This window comes from Trachinotus anak, unplaced genomic scaffold, assembly GCF_046630095.1.
Source record: "Trachinotus anak isolate AG129_WGS33_773 ecotype Australia unplaced genomic scaffold, CSIRO_AGI_Tana_v1 ptg000042l, whole genome shotgun sequence".
NCBI lineage: Eukaryota > Metazoa > Chordata > Actinopteri > Carangiformes > Carangidae > Trachinotus > Trachinotus anak.
Window position 1 is genome coordinate 93426 of NW_027273893.1, and position 22713 is coordinate 116138.

Sequence of the window (22713 nt, forward strand, 5' to 3'; positions counted from 1 at the left end):
TTGGCTGAGTGAACAATAAAAAAAATACAGCAGATTTTAGGTAAACACTCAGAGAAACCAAATACTGCAAGGTTGGATGGTGGGTCCAGGTGGGCGGGGCTTGGTGCGTGGCTGAGAGCAGTGACTGCTTTGTTGTGACATCACAAAGTTCCAGAAGTCCTGACGGTTGGTTTTAAGGCTCAATTTCTGAATACAGGCTGTGTGCATTTCTCTGTGGACTGAGGCTTTGATACTTTCACTCTATTAATATAGAACCTAGACCTGCTTTATAATAGAAAACACATTGACATCTACCTTTAGACTGGATGGACCTTTAACATGTTAACATTTATGTTGTGATCAAGCCAGGGTGCAAGCATTTAGTTCAAAGAACCAGTGTGTCTAAATACAGTTTCTGAAAGCTGCTAACACACCTCACTATTACCAAAAGAATATTTACTTTTAATTATACAAGTCCATACATTTAACTACACAAATAAACTATTTTTTCATGTTACAATAATGTGAGCCTTTTGTGTAGCTTTACTACAATACATGGTTTTGATAGACTGTCACATTTCTAATGACAAATGTACAAACTGAACATTATATTTGTTAAATATTTATTTATAATACATTTTTGTAATTGTACTAAAACCAATAGAAAGACTGCTCATGGATGTTTTTCTCGAGGATTTACACATGAAAACACAAATACATCAAAAAGATGAAAGTAACTGGAAATACTGGATCATAAATATTAAAAATGTGAATTAAAGCTTTTCTGAAGGCTGTCTAATAGATTGTATAGAAACAGTTAGTATTGATCCCATATCAATGTGGCCCAGTAACCACAGTACAGTGTGTTTGGCTTCACTGAGATGTAGAAAAATCATAAAATGATAACTGGTCTTTCTCATCTGATCCAGTTCTGATGGATTTTCATCCCAGGTTGTTATTGCTTTGAGGTGTTTGCTGCCAACTGGGAAACCTGTGGGACATAAGAGAAATGGAAATATCATGTCATGTGACCATCACTGTCTTCTCTGTCGAACCTGCTCCTCTGACCTGAGAATGAAGTCAAACTGCACTGACTTCTACCTGTTGGTCGATGCACCTGAACTGCCAGGTCCATCGGGTGTTATAGAGGAAAGGTCGGAGGTCAAAGCGGTTGTCATCAGGGCTGTAGCTCTCGGCGTGGTAAGACGGCGTCACCGTGGTCATCTTGTGGCGGTTCATTGAGTACATCCTGAAGAAGTGCTTCACCTTCTGGGCCACCTGAAGAAGATTTTATTTTTCCTTTATTAAGACTATTTTTAGATAAAATACCTTGGCAGCCACTGATAAATGCACAATATTCATGACTCATAATAATAAAAAAAAATATAAAATGCTCTTCATTCTTATGTCAAGCACACTGTTTCTATTCCCAAGGAAAGTATATGTTTAAAGGTGGACTCATCAAAATCTTCTCTCCTCTTTTGTGTGGCTGAGTTTCAGATGAACTTCCTCTGATGGAGGGTTACACTCTAACAAAGCAGAGGACAAGTAAAAAATGTCCCACGCTGTGAAGGAGCTGACTGACCTCTGTGGGCGAGAGCACGTCCTTCCACATGTGAATGAGTTTACAGAACATACTGAAGGGGCCGCACTTGGAGATCTTCCTCAGTCGGCCAATCACAGATAACTCAGAGTAGGTCATCCCCATGTCTGCCTGAGGAGGGAGGAGAGGTGGTCAGAGAGGGATGGAGAAAACTGGAGGAGGACAGGAAGTAAAGCAGAGAGTAACTGAGCTGTTAGTCATAGACCGGTTAAATCTTTCAGGTAAAAGACTTAGGGCTGATACACTAGCTCCTGAAGATGTGGAGTTATTAGATAATGTGCTAATAAACTATGGAAGAGGTCTGTGTATCATTCCACGGTGATTGGGTAATGGTGCTTCATCAGCTCTCATGAGGACATAGAAATGGGATCTGACCTGGACGCTGGATGATGAGGAGTAAGAACATTATAACAATGTCAAGGGATGAAAAGGTTTGTCTCAGTTAAGATCATAAGGCGCTGGGTTTGCTGCAATGCAAGTCAGAGGAAGGTCACACAGTTTATGGTCCTGTGATGAAGTTCACTCATTATGGGCCAGGATGAATATGATCACCTGTGAGATTTCAGAAACCTAAATTCAGTTCAGCTCCAGATTGTTTTAGGTGATGGATGAGTTTTAATAGGAGGAGAGGAAGACATGAGGTCATGTGCCTTAACTGGTGCTGTGTCGGACAGACAGATTCCTCTCAGAGCCTTGTGACATGGGCCTCACTGTGTAGGAAGCTGCATGTGTTGTGTTTAGTGTCTCAATCTATGCCTGGAAGATAACAGACTTGGGGCAGCTGTGGCTGAGGAGGTAGAGGAGGTCGTCCACTAATCAGAAGGACAGTGGTTTCATTCCTTGCTCCTCCAGTCTGCATGTGAAGTGTCCTGGGGAAAGATACTGAACCCCAGATACCACACACAAATACCACACACACTGATGTATCAGTGATGTATCATCAGTGTGTGCGGCTCATTTTGTGGTGGATCTTATTTTGTACTTTGTTGAAGAATAATAAAAAAACTGTAAAAAGCTGCTAGGAGCAAAGTGCATCATCACAGAGGAGAAGAGTAAATATCTCGTCACCCTCCTGTTCCTGTCCTCGTATTACTCCCATCCACGTGCTGCTGAGTGTCACAGCCAAACCAAATCAACTACTTGTAAAAATGTGTGACTGATGAGCAGAGAGTTACTTCTGTGTAAAAAAAATTCCTACTAATCATAGGTGACCAGGCCAGCAGTGACATCACTGCTCTGTCTCACCTCGTCTGTCTGCAACACCTGTCCGTCTGTGAGCGGCTCCAGTTCAGCTGTGGGTGGAGCAGCCAAGATTCTGCAGAGGAAACCAAAACCAGTGACAAACTGAAAACCACACCAGATGCAGCATGTGGTTAGTACGACAGCGTTTTACTGGAACCATGTCTGCTACAGGAAACCTGAACACATAGAGCTGGTCACTTTATCAAACTTCTCGTGGAGAGGGTGAAACATTTAACATTTAGTCATTTATATCCGCCCACATGCACTAACAGGTCTGTTACCCAGCAGCGTCCTCACCCTCTTAGAGCGGGGAGCTGGAACTGCTCAGCACAGTACAGCAGGAAGCTCTTCAGGTCTGTTTTGCTGATGCCTCCTATTGGGTTGATGTCAGCACTGGAGCAGTCGTACTTGGTGAAATACCCTGTGAGACTGAGCAGCAGAGGTTAGACTGTGACTACTCCCCCAACATGTGGTCAGTCTGAAGAACAGTCAGAACACATCCTTAAACAAACATTAAAGGACCATCCCACAAGTTTTGCAGCATCAGAAAATCCTCTGTGCTTTCAACCCACATTCACAACAACAGTGAGTATTTTATACATGTTATTCCCTCTTCCACACACTCACTGATTTCAATTCATTTAGTGATCTATCAAAATCAACTCAGAGCCTTGAAATTAGCTCAAACAAAACAGGCTGTGATGGTGGGGTTAGGTTATTTGATTATATTGAATAGTGTGATATTTCCGCCATATACAATGTTTTTCATAATTTAGAAAAAAAACCAAAATATTTTTATTTATTTTTGCATTTATCTTTCCTGACTGTAAATCAAAAGATTAGCATCTGACAAATAAGATTCTGAACTGCTGCTTAGTGACAGCGTCACTTATACCTGAAATATAAAATACAATAATATAATATTATAACATCATAAAGTATCAGATATCATTTTGGATTTCGCCCAAGTCTAAACCAGTTGGTTAATGAAATATGATGAATATGAAGAGAACAACCAGCACAGTGGTTTCTAACACTTTTTACAACTGTCGAGAGCCGTCACTGCCACAGTCATTTCTTCATCGTCATCATCAAACAGGAGAAAGACCTTATTCACATTACAAAGTAACAGAAATGTGCACTTGCATGTATTTGACTAAAAGCTGAACCAGATTCAGTATTTTTGTCTGTGAACTAACGTTTTCTAAAGGAATTAAAAAGAATAAGGAAGCTGCTTTTTTTCCTGCAGGACTGTTGTCTGTCTGATCACCGGCCCTTAAACTGTGTCACAGCATCATCACACTACAGAAGACGGTCTAAGAAAAGCTGTGTCACACTGTCTGATCTCAGTCATGTCAGGATGTACAGTGAAACACTCCTGAATCACCGTGCTGTGAATAAAATATGAAAACACATGAGAGTAAATGCACAAAACACGAAACAGCTTTAGGCCACAGTGCCAACACGTCTACACAACCAAAGTCTCATAAGACTTTTCTGCATCATTTCATGCTGTATTCTGATTGGTTGATTTGTAGACGCAGGGCATAGCAGCAGTCACACTGGAAGATTTTTGATGCAGGTTGTGTTTGGCCGCTGAAGCTCCATATGTGTCTCTGTGTGATGAAGAACCAGCGGTGGAGGCTGTGCTTCCTGTCAAACTGTCAAAGAAACATGAAACATCACAGACGTGTCTGTGCTCAGCTGATACCTCTCATCCACGTTGGCTGAGCCCAGCACCAGTAACCCACCAGGCCTTCCCGAGGCCCACAGACTCAGCTGGGCAAACAGATAGGCCAGTACCATCCTGACCCGAGCCTGGGAGCACACACACACAGAGGAATTGAGCACCAAACCGTGTGTGTGCTGATAAAACTACAGGCTGGTCACAGTTGTGTTGCTGCTGCATCAGTGTGAAGTTTGTGGTTAAACTGTCACAAGGTGTGTGTGAAGTCAAACGATGAGTCTGACCTGTACGTTCTGCAGAGCCAGGTTTTCTCTGTGGCTTCCTCCATTGGCACGAAACTGAGGCCACCTCCCGGTAACCGCTGAGAAGATACCCAGAATGCCTTTCACTGCCATGTCGATATTAATATTCATATGTGTGCTGTAGAACAAGAGAAGAATAAAAAAGGATGAAAATGATTTTAACTGAAAGCAGCTGAAAGAAGAATAAGCAGGCAAACAGGGTTCGAGTCTACAACCTATAATCTGTCATATACACACCTGCCGATCTGATTGGCCAGGTCTCTGGCCCTGTTGCGTGTGTCCTCTGAGGAGTTTTCACTGGCCATGTAGCAGGTGGTGAAGATGCGAGTGCACAGCTCTCTTGCCTGTTGAGGACAGTAGCAGTCATCTCCAACCACCCGGCGGATATCCTGCAGTACCTGTGTGTCTGAGAGAGAGAGAGAGGAGGGAGGGGAGGGGAGGAGAAAGAACAGAGTGAGGAGGATGGCCAACAAGAACCCAGACCAGATCCTCAAGCTGGAGCTGTTCTAACCCGGCCCCTCCTGCTCTTCATGATGTTTTATTACCAACAGAGCTCATGAAACGTCCCTCTCTCTATGCTCGGCCCCCGTCTGTGTCCATCAGCTCACAAATACGTCAGTTATAAAAAGATCTCAGTGATTTTCTGAGACAGCTGGTCACTGTAGTTTTTTTTTGTCCTTATATGATGAGGGTAGACAGGATATATGAGAGAGAGAGTGGGGGAGAGACACAGTAAAGGGTGTAGACCTGCTGCTCTCGGCCACTGGGCCCAGTCACTGTAGTTTTTAACAAACAGCAGGAAATATATCTGTCTGCAAGTCATATGTAAAATAAGGAATACTAATATCTTAATACAGCACAGCTCAAATATCACAACACACAATAATATTGTATTTAACTATATTTGAGTTTCATGATATATAATATATATATTTATATAGTATATTTTATGATTAAGGTGTTTTTTTACAAATAAAATATAACCAGTGATGGACAGTAATTCATTACTCAGTGATTAATTACTGTAATTTTATTACTTTCCCCAGTAATGAGTAGTGGGAGGGATTACAATTTCTAAAACAGTAATAATATTTCTATTACTAATCCTCTCAGCATTGCGTTACCAGAACACAATTTGTTTTTTGTCCTAGGTAGGCTATTTATGATGACGTGGTTCTGCTGATGTCCTGAATAGTTAAGATGCTCTTCTCACAGCTGAGAGTTGTCCGAAGTTCAGACTCTGATGGCTGAGAGATGAGGAATGAGGGAGGAGCGAGCTGGTGAGGAGCGTCTGACAGAGGAGCAGCCTCTGTGTTCACTTTGTCAGTCAGCCATGATGAAACAGACTTTTATACATTAGAGAAAGAGTCAGAGGACGAGGACAGATACTGGCAGAAAAAGAGGTAATGGACTACTTGACCACTAATATTTTTGTAAATAGAAAGTAATGTAGTAATATAACATGTTATGTAACTACTTACTATTGATATAAAATAATAAGTAAAGTAATATGATTAGTTTTAAAGGAGTAATGAGTAAAAAGTACCTCATTGCTCTTCCTGAGTAACTTGCCCAACACTGCATATAACATAATAAATATAAATACAATACTTTTTATTGTATTTTATGTTTCAGGTGTAAGTTCTGCTGCCACTGAACAGTTTTATTTGTTCAAAGGTTCAATGTTCAGTAAAGCAGTGAAATGAGGGTCAGACTGTGTGAAACAGCAAAACTGAAAATCTAATATTATGAAACATATAGCATGTGAAGAACATGTGAACAGTCTCATTTTGTGAAGCAAACTGAAGCACACTCACTGCCGTCCTCGACAGCCCGGCAGAGCAGCACACACATGGAGTGGACGATGCAGGCGGTGGAGGAGCTGTCCACGCCTCCACTCAGAGGCAGCAGGAAACCAGCCTGGAGAAAAATCAGAGCGGTCACACACCACAATGACTCCATCATGTCAGAGTCTACACACACAGCACAGCAGCACTGTTGTCAGTGTGTGTGTTCCTTCTCACCTGTCCACTTCTCCTCAGGTAGTCCCACAGCCAGCAGGCGGGCCCTAGACTGAACAACACAGATGTCAACAGCTGTACAGATGTTTCTTTGATTTTAAAAAGATTTTTTAAATGATTATGCTATTTTGTACCTGATCTCTTCCTCAGGTGTGTGAAAGTGCCACGTTATTGGCTGGTGAGTAGGCAGGCAGAGATCATCACCAGTGGATAAAGAGAAGTCCACTTTGACTCTGTGGCAGGTTTTAGGTTCACTCTCCTGTGACAGTGAGATAAAACAGAGAAACAGGTGACTCTATCAAACCAAATAAAACTGTTGGAAAGAAATAAACTTTAGGTGAAAAAAAAATTGGAGACAACAAAATGTGTAAAAAGAAATGTTTGACGCTTCATTAACTGACTTTTTCTCCAGCAGGCAGCAGCATAGCTGGGTGTAAGCACATCATCTAACATGTTGTTATATGACCAGTCTTTACACATCAGCAGACACAGAGCATCTCTAACATTGATTCAGAGCTGAGTCCACCTGACAAACGTCCAGGATGAACACATCATGAGTCTGTTTTAGTCTCCACCAACTCCCAGTCATCAATCTCCAGGTCTGAAACATGAAGCATCAACAGTGAAGAGCTAAAAGCTGCAGTTCCTCTAATGACCACCAGAGTCTGGCTCCAGCAGTGAGTCAGTCCCCATAGACTCCCATGTTCAAATGTCCAACTTTACAGCAGAAAGAAACATGTTTACAGCCTGGTACAAAAACTGTTCTGGTCTCTAGAGCTAATTTCCTCCTTCATGACAACTGTACAAGGATGAATCTTTATATAACTCACCTGTTTATATTTTATTAAGGACTAAAGTTATGAAGAATTGAGGGCGTGGTCTCTTTGAGTGACAGGTGGGTGAGCGTATGCTGTACACAAACCGTCATGCACCGAAGTCTCAACTCCACCCACACCCCACCTCTTTGACCAGTTTTGGAATAGCTGGGAATTAGGGGCAGAGTCAGGCACAGCCAAGATGGCGACGGAGGAGCAGCTTCAAAACCGCTCTTCAGAAACCTTTGGGTGACGTCACAGAGGTTACTTCCATTTTTATTTACAGTCTATAGCTTAACTTCCTGGATGTGTCTTTGCCAGCTCCTCTCTCTCTCTGTCTGTTGTCTGGGTTCAGTGGGTTCAGCTGAGCTTTTATTGCAGCCGAGAACCAAACGAAGAGCTATACTTATCTCCAGCTCCTTATTACTGCCTCTCTACGAGGTCACATTGAGTCATTTTGTGTTGGTGTTAGCAGACACAGACCAACATGATACTTCATGTGGAACTGTGTTTGTGTCACCTGATCAGTCCAGTGTTCTCTGTCTTTAGCTCTGTGATTGGTCTCCACCAGCTCCTGAGGTAAACATCTAAACCCTCCACTACATCCACCAGCTGCTCTCTGACTGACTGCCTGCTGTAGTGGAGTTTATCAGAATGTTTTTAAGGCGGCTTGACCACACACTGAAACTTTGACACAATACAACCTGGTGATTGATGAGCTTCATGTTATGAAAGTCAACAATAAGTAAAAGCAACAGAAAAAAGTAAAAGCCATGATGCTTTGCTGTCTCACCATGAGAGGCTGACAAAGTTCTCCTCTGTAGCTCCGCACATCCTCAAGGTCGACTGTGGCTGTAATCACCTCCTACAACACACGCACGCGCACGCGCACACACACACACACACACACACACACACACACACACACACACACACACACACACACACAGATCGGTCTGGCTCTTGTGACATCATCTTCATGCTTTCTATCCGCTCTGAAACAAACACCTGCACATGCAGGAAACCTACACACACTGGTTTTTGTCACTCCTACAACAGTGTCACATCACATCAGTTATTTCTGATTTGCAGGTACAGCTGTTCTGACTCTTCACACGTCCACACGTACCACATCATTGAGGGAGAACTGTGCTCCCTGTGCCACAATGTCCCCGTTGATGGCCACCATGGCACAGCCATCGTAGTAGACACGGTCTCCATCACAGCCCCTGTGGTTGGCGTACAGGTAGATGCCTCCACTCTGGAACAACACCAACCACACACTGAATACAGGACTGACTTTAGTCAAACATCTGCATGCTCAAAAGGACAAAATGCACTAACACACAGGTTGTTATGGTGGCTCTGTGTCCAACTACTCCACTATCTGTGGTACAGCACTGCTCTCTGCTGATATTATATAATATTACAACTGTGTTTTTTCCAGACCTTGGGGTTTGTGTAGACTATCGTGTCAGTACTGAGCATTACACATACTTAATGTGTGTAATGAGCAGATAAACAGCTGTTTGCTGCTGGGTGACATGTACCTTGGTGGTGGCTGACCTGACCAGGTTGACTCTCTGGTCAGCCTTGCGGAGCTCGTGGTGGCTCGCAGATGAATTTGTGAAGATTTCAACCCCATCCAGACCCATGTCCACATGAGGGCTGAGGAGGAGAGACAGGATTCAGTCAACAGGACTTACTTACAGAAAACTACAACACCAACACAGTCCTCTGCTCTCTACCTTCTGGGGCTCCAGAGCTCTGCACAGATCTCAGAGCCGATACAGGTGTCTTTCGTGGAAAGCACACAGTCACCAAACGGGACAGTGTCCTGATCAAGACAAAACAACAGGGGAGAGAAATAATGACCGTCCAAACCACTGAGGCCTGGGTCTTCTTACAGTCAAGTCTTAGTTAAACAGGTGATGATGGGGTTTTTTTACCTGCCCTGTCACCTCCTGGATCATTCTGGGCAGGAAATATTCCTCCACTTTCCTTCAGGAGACAAACAGAAACACAATCAGTTTTACTGATGTCCACATCGTTTCCATTAGTTTTGTTCTTATAGAATCACTCTTTGTTTTTTGGGAGATACGCTCACGTAGCTTAGCTTTAAGACCGTTAAGATTGGGAAACTTATTTTTGTAGAAGCCCAGTGTCACATTTCAGCAACTCTGATATGATCATATTTACATGTCCCTGTGTATTTAACATGTGTCACTCTAGAGAATGAGACCTTGTGGTTTTAGTGGCAGTTAGCTTCATTAATCCAGGTCTGATCACTGCTCCAGCTCTGAATAAACCCGGCTGAGGGTGGAATCTGGCTCAAACCTCTGTGGCACAGATTTCTATCGCTTGTTTGTCTCTTGAGAGTCCTCCAACCTCTTGTAAGTGCAACATGACATTGCTCTAATACCTTGTATGGTTCACTGAAAACAGGCTCTTGTGATTTAGGTGGTTCAGTAAATGGATGTGGAAGAACATCCCTGCTTACCACTGATTATACCCAACAAATAAAATATCAAGTATAAAGATCATCATAATAAATATATCAAATAACTTGCTAAAATGTATCAGTGAGTTAGTGTCCTCATAAAGAGACAAGACTTAACATATCAGTGACATCAGGAAATAACCAACCTCAACTGATTCCAGGGTGAGAACCAGCGCAACTCTCTGTAGTTCCCGTGGTTGGCCATCAGCATTTTTGGTCTGATCAGCAGTATCTTTCTACAGGTTGGAACAAACAATGTGAGTGATACATATACGCAACAGTATGTCATGTATGAGAGTGGCCTTCTGTGCTGACGTACCTGTTGAGGAACAGGACTCTACAGTTGTAGCGCACGTTATGATGCATGATGGGCCTGAGGAGACAGAATCCAACACAGATAAACAAGGTGATATTTATTAGGGGAGTCTCACCTGTCCTATCAGATTGAATTCAGAGGTGGGGGCTGCAAATGTCAAGAGTTCCCCCTGTTCTCTACAGCAGACGACCAGTGTCACACTGCCTTTTAAGACTGGACTTCCAGACTGAATTCTTGGACTGGTCTAAAGTCGATACCCACATTCCCACGTCACAGATGATGTCCTGGGTGATAGGAGATTCCAGAAGCTTCCTCAGGACCTGGAAGCTGTGGAGCAGCGTGTCCGACTCATAGAAGTGGTCTGCACAGCCGAACCCGCTGTAAAAATGTAGTAAATAAAGAGAGAGATAACAGGTGAGTAGAGTCAAACGGCCAAGATAACCATACAACAACATTTTCATACGGGGCAGTTCTCATCTTGGTTTTCCCATTATACCATATCTCCAGCTCTGGGCCCAGTCTGTATTTGGCTCCATGATGCTTAGCGATCTCAATACCTGCAGAGAAACACACACACACACAGGATTATCGTTTTCAGGCTGAAGTATTGTTGGTTTGAATGTGAGCACTGAGAAATACATTAAGCTTCTGAAGGAATTCTGCACAGGTGCTTCAACAGGGTCAACTTAAAAGACCACAACTCCCAAAGCTTAGGTCAGATTAACATGAAAACTAAAATGGGATTAGGGGAGCCGGAGATCGAACCACCGACCTTCTGGCTCTATTTCCTCAGCCACAGCCACCCCCATGTTTGTATGCGGGGGCGTACCGTGAGCGGGCGCGGCGTGACAGTGATTGGCCTCTCGTGGCTTTGGGGTGTAAGTGGATGGTTACGCCACTGCCAACAGTCACTGAGGAGGTGCTTATTTATTGTATCTCTGTGTAAGAGTGTGCTCAAAATCTAACACAAACTCATTAACCATATTTTTCCACGTCCATTACTCACGACTTTCTTTATAGATTTGATGGGATAGACACTCCTGTCACTGTGGGCGGCTCGTCGCAGCAGTTAGTCCATCAGTCATGTGTTAATGTGCAGCTGAAACAGCCCCAGACAGTGCCACGACTTACTCTTCAGTATTCTCTCCAAGTTGCCTTCAAAGTCCAAAGTCCACTGATTCAACGAGCAGGTCGCAAGAGTCACTTTTCGTCCCATTGTGTCGATGGTTTGCAGCGACGAATGAAAATGATATGTGATATAATGTTAAGTTTCTACAGGTCATACACAACATATACACTTCTTCTGCTTCTTCTTCTACTTCTTTTTCTTCTTCTTCTTCTTCTTCGAGGTTTTACGGCAGTTAGCATCCACTGAGTAGCATTACTGCCACCCTCTGTTTTCGTTCTCCCCCAGTGTCCCTACATTTTAAAGCTGCTGTCTCTGGATGCCACGAAACTATTCCCCCCTTTGAACAGACTCTCCACAGTCTAATAAACACTTAACGTCGTCCTCTTCCCGCCCTATGTTTGGTAACTGTGTCATCATTTCCGTGTTTTTTCTGTGAACATTTATGATATAAGAATATGTCCAACTGTTAAGGTTGCTCTGGCCAATTTCTATGAAGGACTGAAACTGCCAAAATCAAAAATAAATAAATGGCTCGATAGAAAAAATAATTAGCCATTAAATGTACCAAAAACAACATTAAATATAATTTTTAATATAAAGAAATAAAATTTGACACAAACTGATATTTCTGTTCCAATTTGTGAGTATTTAGTATAAATCCCCCTATTTATTTAGATTTCAATTTTTATTATTTTTTCATTCATTTATTTATTATTTATCTATCCATTTATTTCCCCCTCTCTCCCCTTATTTCCCCCTATTTCCACCCTGATTTCCCACAAACTCATGTATTTCTCTATTTTCTTTTTACATTTCTTTATGTATTCTTTTTTAATATATATATATATATATATATATATATATATATATATATATATATATATATATATATATATATATATGCAAATGAGGGGGTGTCATCCAAAGTGAGTCTTGGGGGTCAACTTTCCACCTAATGGTTGATCGACATGAGAGTGTTCACTACAGAAATGAGTACATCCAGTCAGGACATCGTTTGACAGCTGAGGTCAGTCAGGACTATTTACTTTTTCGTGTGGATGTTCTAAGCACAATGGATATTTGTCACACATATTGTAATACAAGTAATATAGCACTGTAATACGCAGTACTGTTGTATATATGTAGATGATTTATGAAAATATATATCTTTCATTAATATCTTCATTCATATAGTGGCCCACATTCAGACTGTAAAACACTGTAAACTTAGTTATAATAGACATGTGACAATAGTTTTCAAGAAAGAATAATAGAGCAAAGTATTCACAAAGTCACGTTCAACAGATTGCCATTACAATGGAGAGTGATACAGTTAAGTAAGTAATAGACTTTATTTTTCTCCAAAACATGCACTGGATGTGGACGGTGTAAATGGGTGAAAACAACATTTTGTCATCAGCTACAAAGCTAAGGGGAGGCCACAGCCATAGGTGAGAGCTGATACTGTCATTGTGATAACACTACAACCACAAAAACACACTACAACTGTCTGGTGCTTTCAAACCGAGCTGGAGGAAAAACTGTCAGTGCCGTCATTTTCCATCCTGTTTCCATCAATCATCTCTTCCACGTAGCACTTTGTTGTGTCATTTATATGACCAGAGGGGTGTTTGATAAAGTTTGAAAAAGCACCGTCACCAGCTGCTCACTGACTCTGACTCATTTTGTGTCTCTTAAGGAGGTTTGTTTGATCCACCACTTTGGTCCAGACTTGAACATCTCAACAACTCTATGATAGATTGTCATGAAACATTCATGGTCACCAGTGAAGAATCCTATTGACATTTGTGATCCGCTGACTTTTTATGTGGCACACCCAGCAGGTCAGCTTTTCACTTCAGTGATATGGCTTAACATGTACTAGATGAACCAGCGCAGTTTCCAGGTGATGTATCACACTAATGTTTGTGATCCTCTCTGGTGCCTCCAAGAGGTTGAAATTAGTGGTTCAGAGTGAAAAGTCTTAAAACTACTGCAGGGATTGTGTTCAAATCTGGTAGATTCATCAAATCTGCAAATTTCCATCAGCTCTCAGCTGTACTTTGTTTATTGGTAATTAGCAAATGTTGGCATGCTAACGGTAAACCAACACAGTAAAAACAGACTGCTGTTAAACATCAGCATGTTAACGTTGTCTCTGACAGCATACTGACATAACAACTCTGTGCTCTTAGACTCTTGGTTAGCTTTAGGCTATTTGTGCAATTAAATAAAATGAAATATGTTTGACCCAGTGCTAAGGCCTTAGCATTTGCCATGCCATTTTTTTTTTACCCTTTTCTCTCATGCAAATTAAAATGATGAAAGACAGAAATACTAATAAAGAGTCAGTCTGAAGGTATTTCATCAGAAATACAAATCAAGTAAAGAAGTATTATTCAACTGAACTTTAGTTTGCAATAACTTTTCTTTTGTTGTCTTTTACATAGCACACTATATCACAGTTTTGTCTTTACATTTAGTGTGAATTGATAAGATCTGTGCTTGATGTTTCAGGTCTGTGTTTTAAAGTAGTTCACGCACAATCCTTAAATCAGATTTAACTTACTATGATCTCATTCGCTCTGTGGCTTAAAGAAGCTATTTTTAAGTTTTTCTATTGCTACATAGCTAACGTTAGCATTAACAGCTGTTTACGTCCAAGTCTAGAGGAAACGTGAGTTCAGCATCAACATTCCTTCATTCCTTTACTCACCAACAGCTGTCTCCAGCTCATGTTTTACTTCTATTTCTTTCACTTCTTTTGTTCTACTGAAGTTAGCATGCTAACCAGCTAGCCCCAGCCTGCTTGGACCATCTCGTCACTTTCTGATACCGAGTCACTGAAGCATCCAGTCTGCCCTAAAGACGCAGCTGCTCAAATGGTGTATTATAACCTCTTGTCTTGTATATACAACAACAGCTGAAGCTATGAAGCTGATAGCTGTTAATGCTAGCTATGTAGCAATGGCAAAACTTACAAATCATCTCCTCTCATTTAACAGCTTAATCCTGGTTCAGATTGTTGTGCTGATTCTAGGCAGACTTTTCTGAGTGTTCTTTATGAAGCTCCCCTCTGAAGATTCCTCCTACCACAGGTTACAGTTTCTTTCCAAAACAAAGAAAACAGCAGCATATGGCTCAGGCATGGAGACAGGATGAGATTGTGATTCATCTAAGGCCAAAAAGATTCACACTGTGAGGCAACAGTGCAGAAGACAGGATGGTTAATGTGTTCGTCCTGTGTTGTTCACTCAGGTGCAGATTTATGTGTAAAGAGCCATGAAGACAACATGTGGACCAGCTACCATCTGCTTGTTCAACATTACAAGGTACAAAAACATGGTGAGTGTCTGCATTTTAAACGAACACATGGTCCAATAATTCCTCACGTCACACTCTTTCTTTCTCTCTCACACACAAACACTCACACACACATTTCATATGAAATAAATAGCAATATGTACAAGACTCTCAGGAGGGCAGCAAACTCAGGTTATACAGTATGTAAGTACACAAAAACACATTTACACACAATACATACCATACATCGTGTAAACAGCCAACAAAATGCTTTAGCCCTGTCATGTTCAAATGATGCGAAAATCATAAAACATGAAATGTAGGTTGCACAAAGATTCCAGCATTAATCAAGCTATATTAGACCTAGACACAGATCGGATACGAGGCGTTTTCTAACATTGTGAAGGTGGTCAGCGTGGTTCCAGATGTCACATTTCTGTGATAAAATCTCTGCAGTCGGATCAACAGTCTTAAACTCTTATGACAGAATCAAAAGGCAGCAATCAAGGGGTGATCTCCCATGAGCCCACAGAGAAAAACATGATTCAGCCTTTCTTGTTCTGGCAGCCTGTCCTTCCTCTCTCCCTCTCACCATTACCTCACCCCCAAAGTCCCAACAAAATGAACAGCAGAGTGTAACAGAAGACAAAGGCAGTGTCTAGCAAAGTCTGTTTCTCAAGCTGTCTTCATTAAAGACAACAGAATCCTCTTTTTGGTCTTTCTCCTCCTTAAATGGTCAAACAGACAGCTTTGGGCAGGTGGGAGGGAAGTTTAAGGTTATGACAATAAGACTGGAAATAATTACTTTAAGAATCATTCATGCTTCAGTGCCAGAAGAAAATGTTGGCAGGTATGTATAAGAGTTTCACCCATACGAGGGTCAGACATAGATCTGGCTCAGTGTCCCCTGATTATAATACAAAGAGTTCATCAGTTCTGCTTTTAAGGAAGACTTTCACTTTCTGAGATGCAAATAATGCTGCAGCACATTGTGAATGAAAATGATAATTCCGGTTTCCTAACCATTACCCTTACTTTTTATATTTCTAGGCTTGTTTAAGGTTTTATCATTTTAACCTTCTACTAAGTAGAATGATTAATGGTATGTAAAAGCTGTTTAGATGATCAGACGGGTTGTTAATGAACCAGGATCTAAACTACATTATTTGGAGGTAAAACCATAAGTGAAACCACCTGAATTGTTTCTAATCATTTCTAATTTGACAGGCAAACTCTGCGTGGACAACTAGAGTAGAGTTATGATTGGGCCTAAAACTGAGATCAGAACCCAGCCCTCACCCATGTCATTAGACTGAACCTGACTGGTGCTACCAAGTTTGAGACCCCAACTCAACCCAAGACCCAAAGCTCCATTTTTGCTTTATTCATTCACTGCTGACCATTAGTTCAGTCAGAGACAAGAAGCACTGAAGTATCTGAACAGATTTCATTTCATAACTCCACTCATACGATGCTGCTCTGCTGCGACTGAAGGTTAAGTTCAGGCAGCAGCAGTAATTTTACTGCATCTTCATTTTCTCTTCTACATACATTTGTTTAAATCCTGTCTGATCATCTGAATTCTTGTGTTTCTTGCCCTGTCAGACCTTTGAACGTTGTTAGCGTGTTCCTTGATCTCAGTATTTTGATTCATTCATTAGTATCATTACTTTTAGAAGTGATGGCCAAACTCTGAAAATGAGATTCAAGGTTGTCATAAACTAGAATAATATCTGAAGACCATCTGTTTACACGACATCAACTGAGTGGAAGCAAGAAAAAGGTTTGAAATAGGTCATGTGTGTAAACAACTACCTGTCTGCTAATGACACAGTGTTGTAACAAAATGTGCCCCTCAGTTAAGTGCTGCTCTGGTGTGAGCTTTATTTAAACTTGATTGTATCTATAGACCAATAGGAGACTTTCATGCTTCATTTTTGACTGATGTCATTTATCATATTGGAAATTTGAGCTCCTTTGGTTCTGATGTGACCTAACTCAGTGGGATCTAGAGCTGGCCCTGTTTCCATCTGAGCCTTTCAGAGGGTTTCTTGAACATGTTTTCCTATATTCTCCTGTGTTTCAACAGAGCATTTTACTGATTTAACTACTTCTGGGTTTGTCTCTTTAGTAAAAAATAAATGGGGGAAAATTAATACCTGGTACCCAAAGGGTCAAATGTAAAGACAACAAATATCAGTTATTGGGAAGTTCAGTCCTAATGTATCATCAGTTTGAGCTTCCAAAAATCCATAGCTATTGAACTCTTTAAGTCCCTCTTCCACTTCTAACCCATGAAAATAAAGAAAATAACAGGGTTGTGCAAATATAGCTCATCAGAAGCATGTGGCTACTAGAGGTGTAAGAGGATACATCCCAGAGAAAGTCTGAAGCTCCACAGGTGAAGATCCAGTTCAGTTCAGGAGCTAATCCATGAACATGTCTCCCATCACAGTTTCATTTCACAGTTCAGAGTGGTTCAGAACCTCAGCACAGCAAACGGATCCAGCCACATCTGTTATCTGCAAAATCAAAAGCATCAATCCAGATGTGGACATACTGAAATTATCATGTGATCTTCATACAGCTGTGGCAGCTGGCACTGGTACACTGGGAATTTTCCACTTGGGAATTCTAGGTGTATTTCCATTGATAGTACAGCCCCTGTGGTGCTGTTAAGGCACCATGCAGCCCTGGTCTGAACATTAGCCGTGTCCCAGTTCAGGGGCCACATTCTTCGGAGGCTGCATTTAGAGACAGTGGCGCAACGACGCTGTCCCATTTTGAAGGCTCCTCGAAATGCAGCCTTGTTTTCCAGGGCCACAAAGGATCCAACCTATCCCAAGATTCATTGTGCGCTGGTAATGAAAATAATATGGCAGGAAAGGAGACTGACAGCCTGAGGATAACACTTTTAAACACAACAGTACAACAGTACAAGGGTCTTTAAACCTCAAGTTTTTGTGAAAGAAAATGTTATCAAAGTTGCTAGGTGACGGGCATCGCTTTGTGATGCAACAGTAAGGGTGGGCACAGCTGGGGATGCAAAGTGAAAATCTTCCGTAGACCAGGATGTCTTATTTCACTTCGGCCTTCGTGTTCTTCAATGGCCCACACCTTCGTAGACTGCATCCTCCAAAGGATGTGGCCCCCTACACAGCTAGTGTTTAATCTAACACATTTATTGATGTTTATCCCCTGGCAGCCATGTAGGACTCTTGGGGTAAGAAACTGAAGTCAGACCATCAGATCCAGCACTGCTAGTCCTACTGTACTTCATACACAAATCTAAAAAAATGTTGGAAATTCAACCAAAGTTTGGCATTTAATTTCATTCTGCACTAAAAAACTACCAAATGTAGCCAGGTAGCTGGGTAACAAGATATGTTTGTCTGTAAAGGCTGATGTGTCATCAAACACATTGAAAAAATGTTTAATACCTGTCCTGAATGGCCACGTTCAAAAGGGAAGTGAAAACTGACCATAAGATTTTAAAGTCATCATAAAAATGACTTGGATTTATATGGAGTATTTCTTTCAAGGAAATTCATATTTCATATTCATAGTATCATAGTATTTCAAGATCTCGCCATCAAACTTGAAATTTATGGACAGTGTTATCAGTTTTAAAAATTATATACACTACCCTGACATCTGTTTTCATGTTGTTCATATCAATTACATGTAACATCACATAACGTCAACATGAGGTTGAAAAGTCATACTTGTTTGCACATGAGAAATTCTGGGTTGTTTGTTGTGCTATCAGTTGTACCTCATGATTATAGACATCTACTGTTTCCATCATAATAATAAATAAAAACCTGTTGTATAAATGCAATTTAAAAAATCACACAACTGTTCATGAGGGATTGTCATGTTGCCTTTAAGAGGGGCCACTCAGAACAGGTACAAACAATTCTTCCTTTAGATACAGGCAGACAACACACAATGCAGCCTAAAACATACAGTCCTGACTTCAATCAGTAGGCAACATATGCTATCTGCTAGAAAAGGTCAAATATCTCAGTCTGCTGTGGAACTGTGGGAGCTGCAATCATGGAAGGAAGCCCAGTCTCCTTTAAGTCTTTTGCAGGATTCTGTTTTCTCCTCCTGCTTTCTGCATTCAAGATGGTCTGTGGGCCAGCATTGGTCCGGCCACCAACATGTCCTGTGAGGTGTAATGTTGGGCTGCAAAATAAATACGAGGGAGAGTATGTGTTTCTCTCAGTGTGTGTGAATCATGTGTGCATGCATGCATGTTGCTGTATGTGTGTTTGCATCTTTTTCAGCGTCCACATCCTGTTCAGTGTGTGTGTGTGTGTGTGTGTGTGTGTGTGTCACTGTCCAGGGTAGGTGGGATAGTGTGTCGGGGAGTGTGTGTGTATGTGCGGCTGGGACTGTGCGTGTGTGTTTGCCAGGGGCAGCGTGGAATGGCGGTCTGGAGGCAGGCGGGTTGACAGCAGGTCGTCTTCTGAAGAGTCACCTTCAGACAGAGCAGACACACGCTGTTACTTCAGCACAGAGCCACGCTAACTGTTTCCCCCTGCTTCCAGTCTTTATGCTAAGCTACGCTAACTACGTCTTGACTCCAGTTTCATACCTCAACACACTGATCAGTATTTAAATTAAAGAAGTAAAGTAACACACATGAAAGGTTTTACTCTGATGAACAGTGAAGGTGCAGGTAAAATAAAAATGGACAAGTGGTGAAACTAGATGTCATGGTCGTGCACTATACAATATAACACCTACTTAAGGAAAAAAAAAGACAAAAGTTGTCTAAGGGCTGGTGTGTGGCCTACCGGTGCCAGGGTCCATGCCGCTCTGGTTTGCAGTGATGTGGTGCCAGTAGGCGGATCGGGGCAGGATGGCAGTGGGCGTGCAGGGGTAGGAGCCAGGCTCTGAACCCTTAGACATGAGCTGTGAGTCAGATACACACGTCATCAGGGATTTAAAGAAACACCACTGTAGATCAGTCATTTCAACAAAGGACCACAATTAACAATGTCTACAAAGACTTTCTGCTCAAAGTTTTACTACAGGGAACTTCACATAGTCCTGCTCACCCAGATCATCACAGACCCACACTGTTACAATCATCACAGTGTTACTGCAGCACTCAGACACACATTTCTATATTTATAGGTTACTTTTATCCCTCAGTGACTGAGTCCCACCCAGGAACCAAATAGTGTTCACAACCAATTAGTTCTAACATGTTTACTGAGTATTTTAATTGAAAGGATTTTGTTGTATTTTTATTATTTTATTGTATGCTTTTCACTGTGTTGATGAGGAATCCTTCCAATCACAGCTAAATTAACTTGTTTCAGGCCAACTGCTGCTGGGTCCCTGTTGACTACTTCCAACACCATGTGATCAATGACCAATATTCACTTTTTTGGTCTTCATCAGCCCCTGAGAAAAAGTTCTGTCTGTCTGCTGATACACTCTTCACCACATTCACCAGCTAGCTGCTAATGTCTTCTCCAAGACGTCATCTGTAGAGCTCCTGTCAAATCACACATGGTCATTTTATCTGTTATCAATATAAAATTATTGACAAGTGCAGCTATAACGTTATTCAGAGACATGCATCACAATATAAAGTCAAATAACTATAGGGTTTAAGAGAAGCTTTGACTAACTTTTTCTGTACATGATTAGATTTTGCAATGAATCAAAGTGCCACAAAAACACAGTGAACATAGAGCTATCAAGCCCCTGGAGGTCTGCACCCTCTGCACTGGACAATGGCAGTAATATAAGACTGAAACCTGAGATTAGACTCTCACCCTGCTGTTTTTCTCCATCTCCAGCAGGACCTTCTTGTGCTGCTCAGCAATGGCCAGTGTGGAGGAGTGGACCCTCTGGTAGATCTGCTCTCCTTCTCTGGTCTGGAAGGTATAGAGACCTTCACCGCTGTCACACATCCTGCACACAACAGCGACTCAGAATGAAGCTGGAGCACAGAGTGCAGTAAGACCTGCCTCACTCTGCCTTCAAGACTCCTTCGTTTCGTTGTTTTAAAGCCGCTCCACACCAGGACTCAAGTGGAGCTGAGCCCCACTGGGACTGGATTCATTCTCTAGGGGAGGAGGTGATTTTAACATCACCTGAGAAGGTGTGTGTAACTTTCACCCCTGCACCAGTAACAATTACAGCCACAGTAATGTTTCTGTGAACTGGCTGGTCCTCCTGAAATATTAAAGTGAATGAGTTTTTTCTACATGGTAACCTGCTTATCCTTCTATTTTTTTTTTTTATCAGACCGAGGAAGTCAGCCATGTTTTTGCTAATCTGATGGATGGAAAAATGTTAACACCAACACAGGAGGCCATCAGGAGTGACCCTCTGTGATGTCAACTACAGGCAGTTACTGCTATTCTGTTCTGAGTCCCATATTTGTTTATCACATTGTCAAACTGTCACCATTAAACATATGCTGAACGAGCTACTAGCAGCTGATGTTTGCAGTGGACCCATGGATGCACAGATAACCATCACTGTGACACTGAAGAAAACCTAAAAACATGAGGATTCTCAGGGGAGTTCTGCAGCCTCTGTTTGTCTGAGTGGATTCATGGAGATTTATTCTGGATGGAAATCAGTGTTTCATGTTTCATGTTTCATGTTTCCAGATTTGACTGAGTTTAACCAGTTTACTACTAAACCAACTGATTATGTTTCTATTAGGTTAATGCACATTCCTGTGTCCATACTGTGAGGCTGGTAATGAATGTCAAATGAATATACAGTCTTACAAACAAATATTTAAAATATTATTAGTGATGCAGTACAACACAACCAAAGCCAGAGGGCTCTCTCGACCCACACTCCTCACACACACACACACACACACACACACACACACACACACACACACACACACACACACACACACACACACAGGTTACAAGCATCATAGGTGCCAAACACTCAAACACACACACACACCATTAACTGCATGCTGACCCCATCATAGCTCGTCAGGTTTTATCAAAGAGGAGGAGATCTGTCTGGACCAGCATCGATTCATTGTCTAATCTATTCAATCAATCTCTTCATGGGGCTCAGACCAACACAACAACCTGTGTTTGTGTGTGTGTGTGTGTGTGTGTGTGTGTGTGTGTGTGTGTGTGTGTGTGTGTGTGTGTGTGTGTGTGTGTGTGTGTGTGTGTGTGTGCGTGTGTGTTTGTGTGTCTAAGTAACCACAGACACACACACAGACTAAGGTTGTGAGTTCAGTGTTCCATCTTAAACACACTGCTTTAATGAAGGATGTGGTTTCTCTACCTTTACAGTAACTTTGTACCTATGATGCTTGTGAACCCCCCCCCCAAACTGGTCTCACCGTCCAGCTTCAAAGGTGAAGCGGGTGGCGTCACGTCCGTAGCGGCGCAGTGAGCAGAGCGGCCAGGTGACCAGCTTTGTGCGAGGGTTGTGAATGTCCCACAGGTAAATGTTCTCGTTGGTGATCTGCATCATGCACTCGCCATAGATGTCCAGGTTGGGACAGGGGAGGAGGAACACGTTGAAGCGCTCTGAGGAGACGAGGAATGACAGGAACAATGTGAGGTATGTTGGTTTTTTCTTTGATCAGTTTTTCTGAGAAGATGAAACATGTTGTTTTCCATCATCTGAGCTAAATGAGCTAAACACCAGTTGTTTCTAAAGCAGCTTGAATCAATATCCTCATCATATTCTCTCAGCTCTGCAGAGCTTCCTGTCAGCTCTTTGTTTGGGTTTATGAGCCACAACTTGACTGTTGTAGTTGAGTCTCAGTGTCTCCAGCAGCAGTTTTCAGTGGACA

At 41.9% G+C, this 22713-nt stretch overlaps 2 protein-coding genes across 6 annotated transcripts in view; both read right to left on the minus strand.

The window, feature by feature from the left end:
- Positions 1-418: 418 nt before the first annotated feature.
- On the minus strand, positions 419-11982 carry LOC139615092 (glutamine-dependent NAD(+) synthetase-like). Of its 2 annotated transcripts, none has more exons than XM_071472918.1 (21): positions 11597-11982; positions 10962-11022; positions 10727-10843; positions 10469-10522; positions 10296-10385; positions 9599-9650; positions 9398-9486; positions 9200-9317; positions 8779-8910; positions 8443-8514; positions 6969-7093; positions 6838-6886; positions 6631-6733; positions 5051-5219; positions 4796-4931; positions 4536-4642; positions 3122-3253; positions 2828-2897; positions 1565-1693; positions 1081-1257; positions 419-970 (listed from the first exon to the last, which is right to left on the minus strand). In XM_071472918.1, the coding sequence occupies exons 1-21, from the start codon at positions 11679-11681 to the stop codon at positions 935-937; spliced, it is 2103 nt and encodes a 700-aa protein (XP_071329019.1). In that variant the 5' UTR covers positions 11682-11982; the 3' UTR covers positions 419-934. The 2 variants fall into 2 exon arrangements, with proteins under 2 accessions (XP_071329019.1, XP_071329020.1); XM_071472919.1 differs by lacking the exon at positions 11597-11982 and adding an exon at positions 11238-11402.
- A 940-nt stretch (positions 11983-12922) lies between these two features.
- Positions 12923-22713, minus strand: part of dok4 (docking protein 4) — a 53190-nt gene continuing 43399 nt past the window's right edge. For all 4 annotated transcript variants that reach the window (XM_071472933.1, XM_071472935.1, XM_071472934.1 and 1 more), the window contains 4 exons: positions 22255-22444; positions 20696-20834; positions 19703-19820; positions 12923-19383 (listed from right to left, as the gene is read on the minus strand). In XM_071472933.1, the coding sequence (XP_071329034.1) occupies positions 19238-19383; positions 19703-19820; positions 20696-20834; positions 22255-22444 (593 nt within the window). In that variant the 3' untranslated portion in view covers positions 12923-19237. The remainder of the gene's footprint in view (positions 19384-19702; positions 19821-20695; positions 20835-22254; positions 22445-22713) is intronic.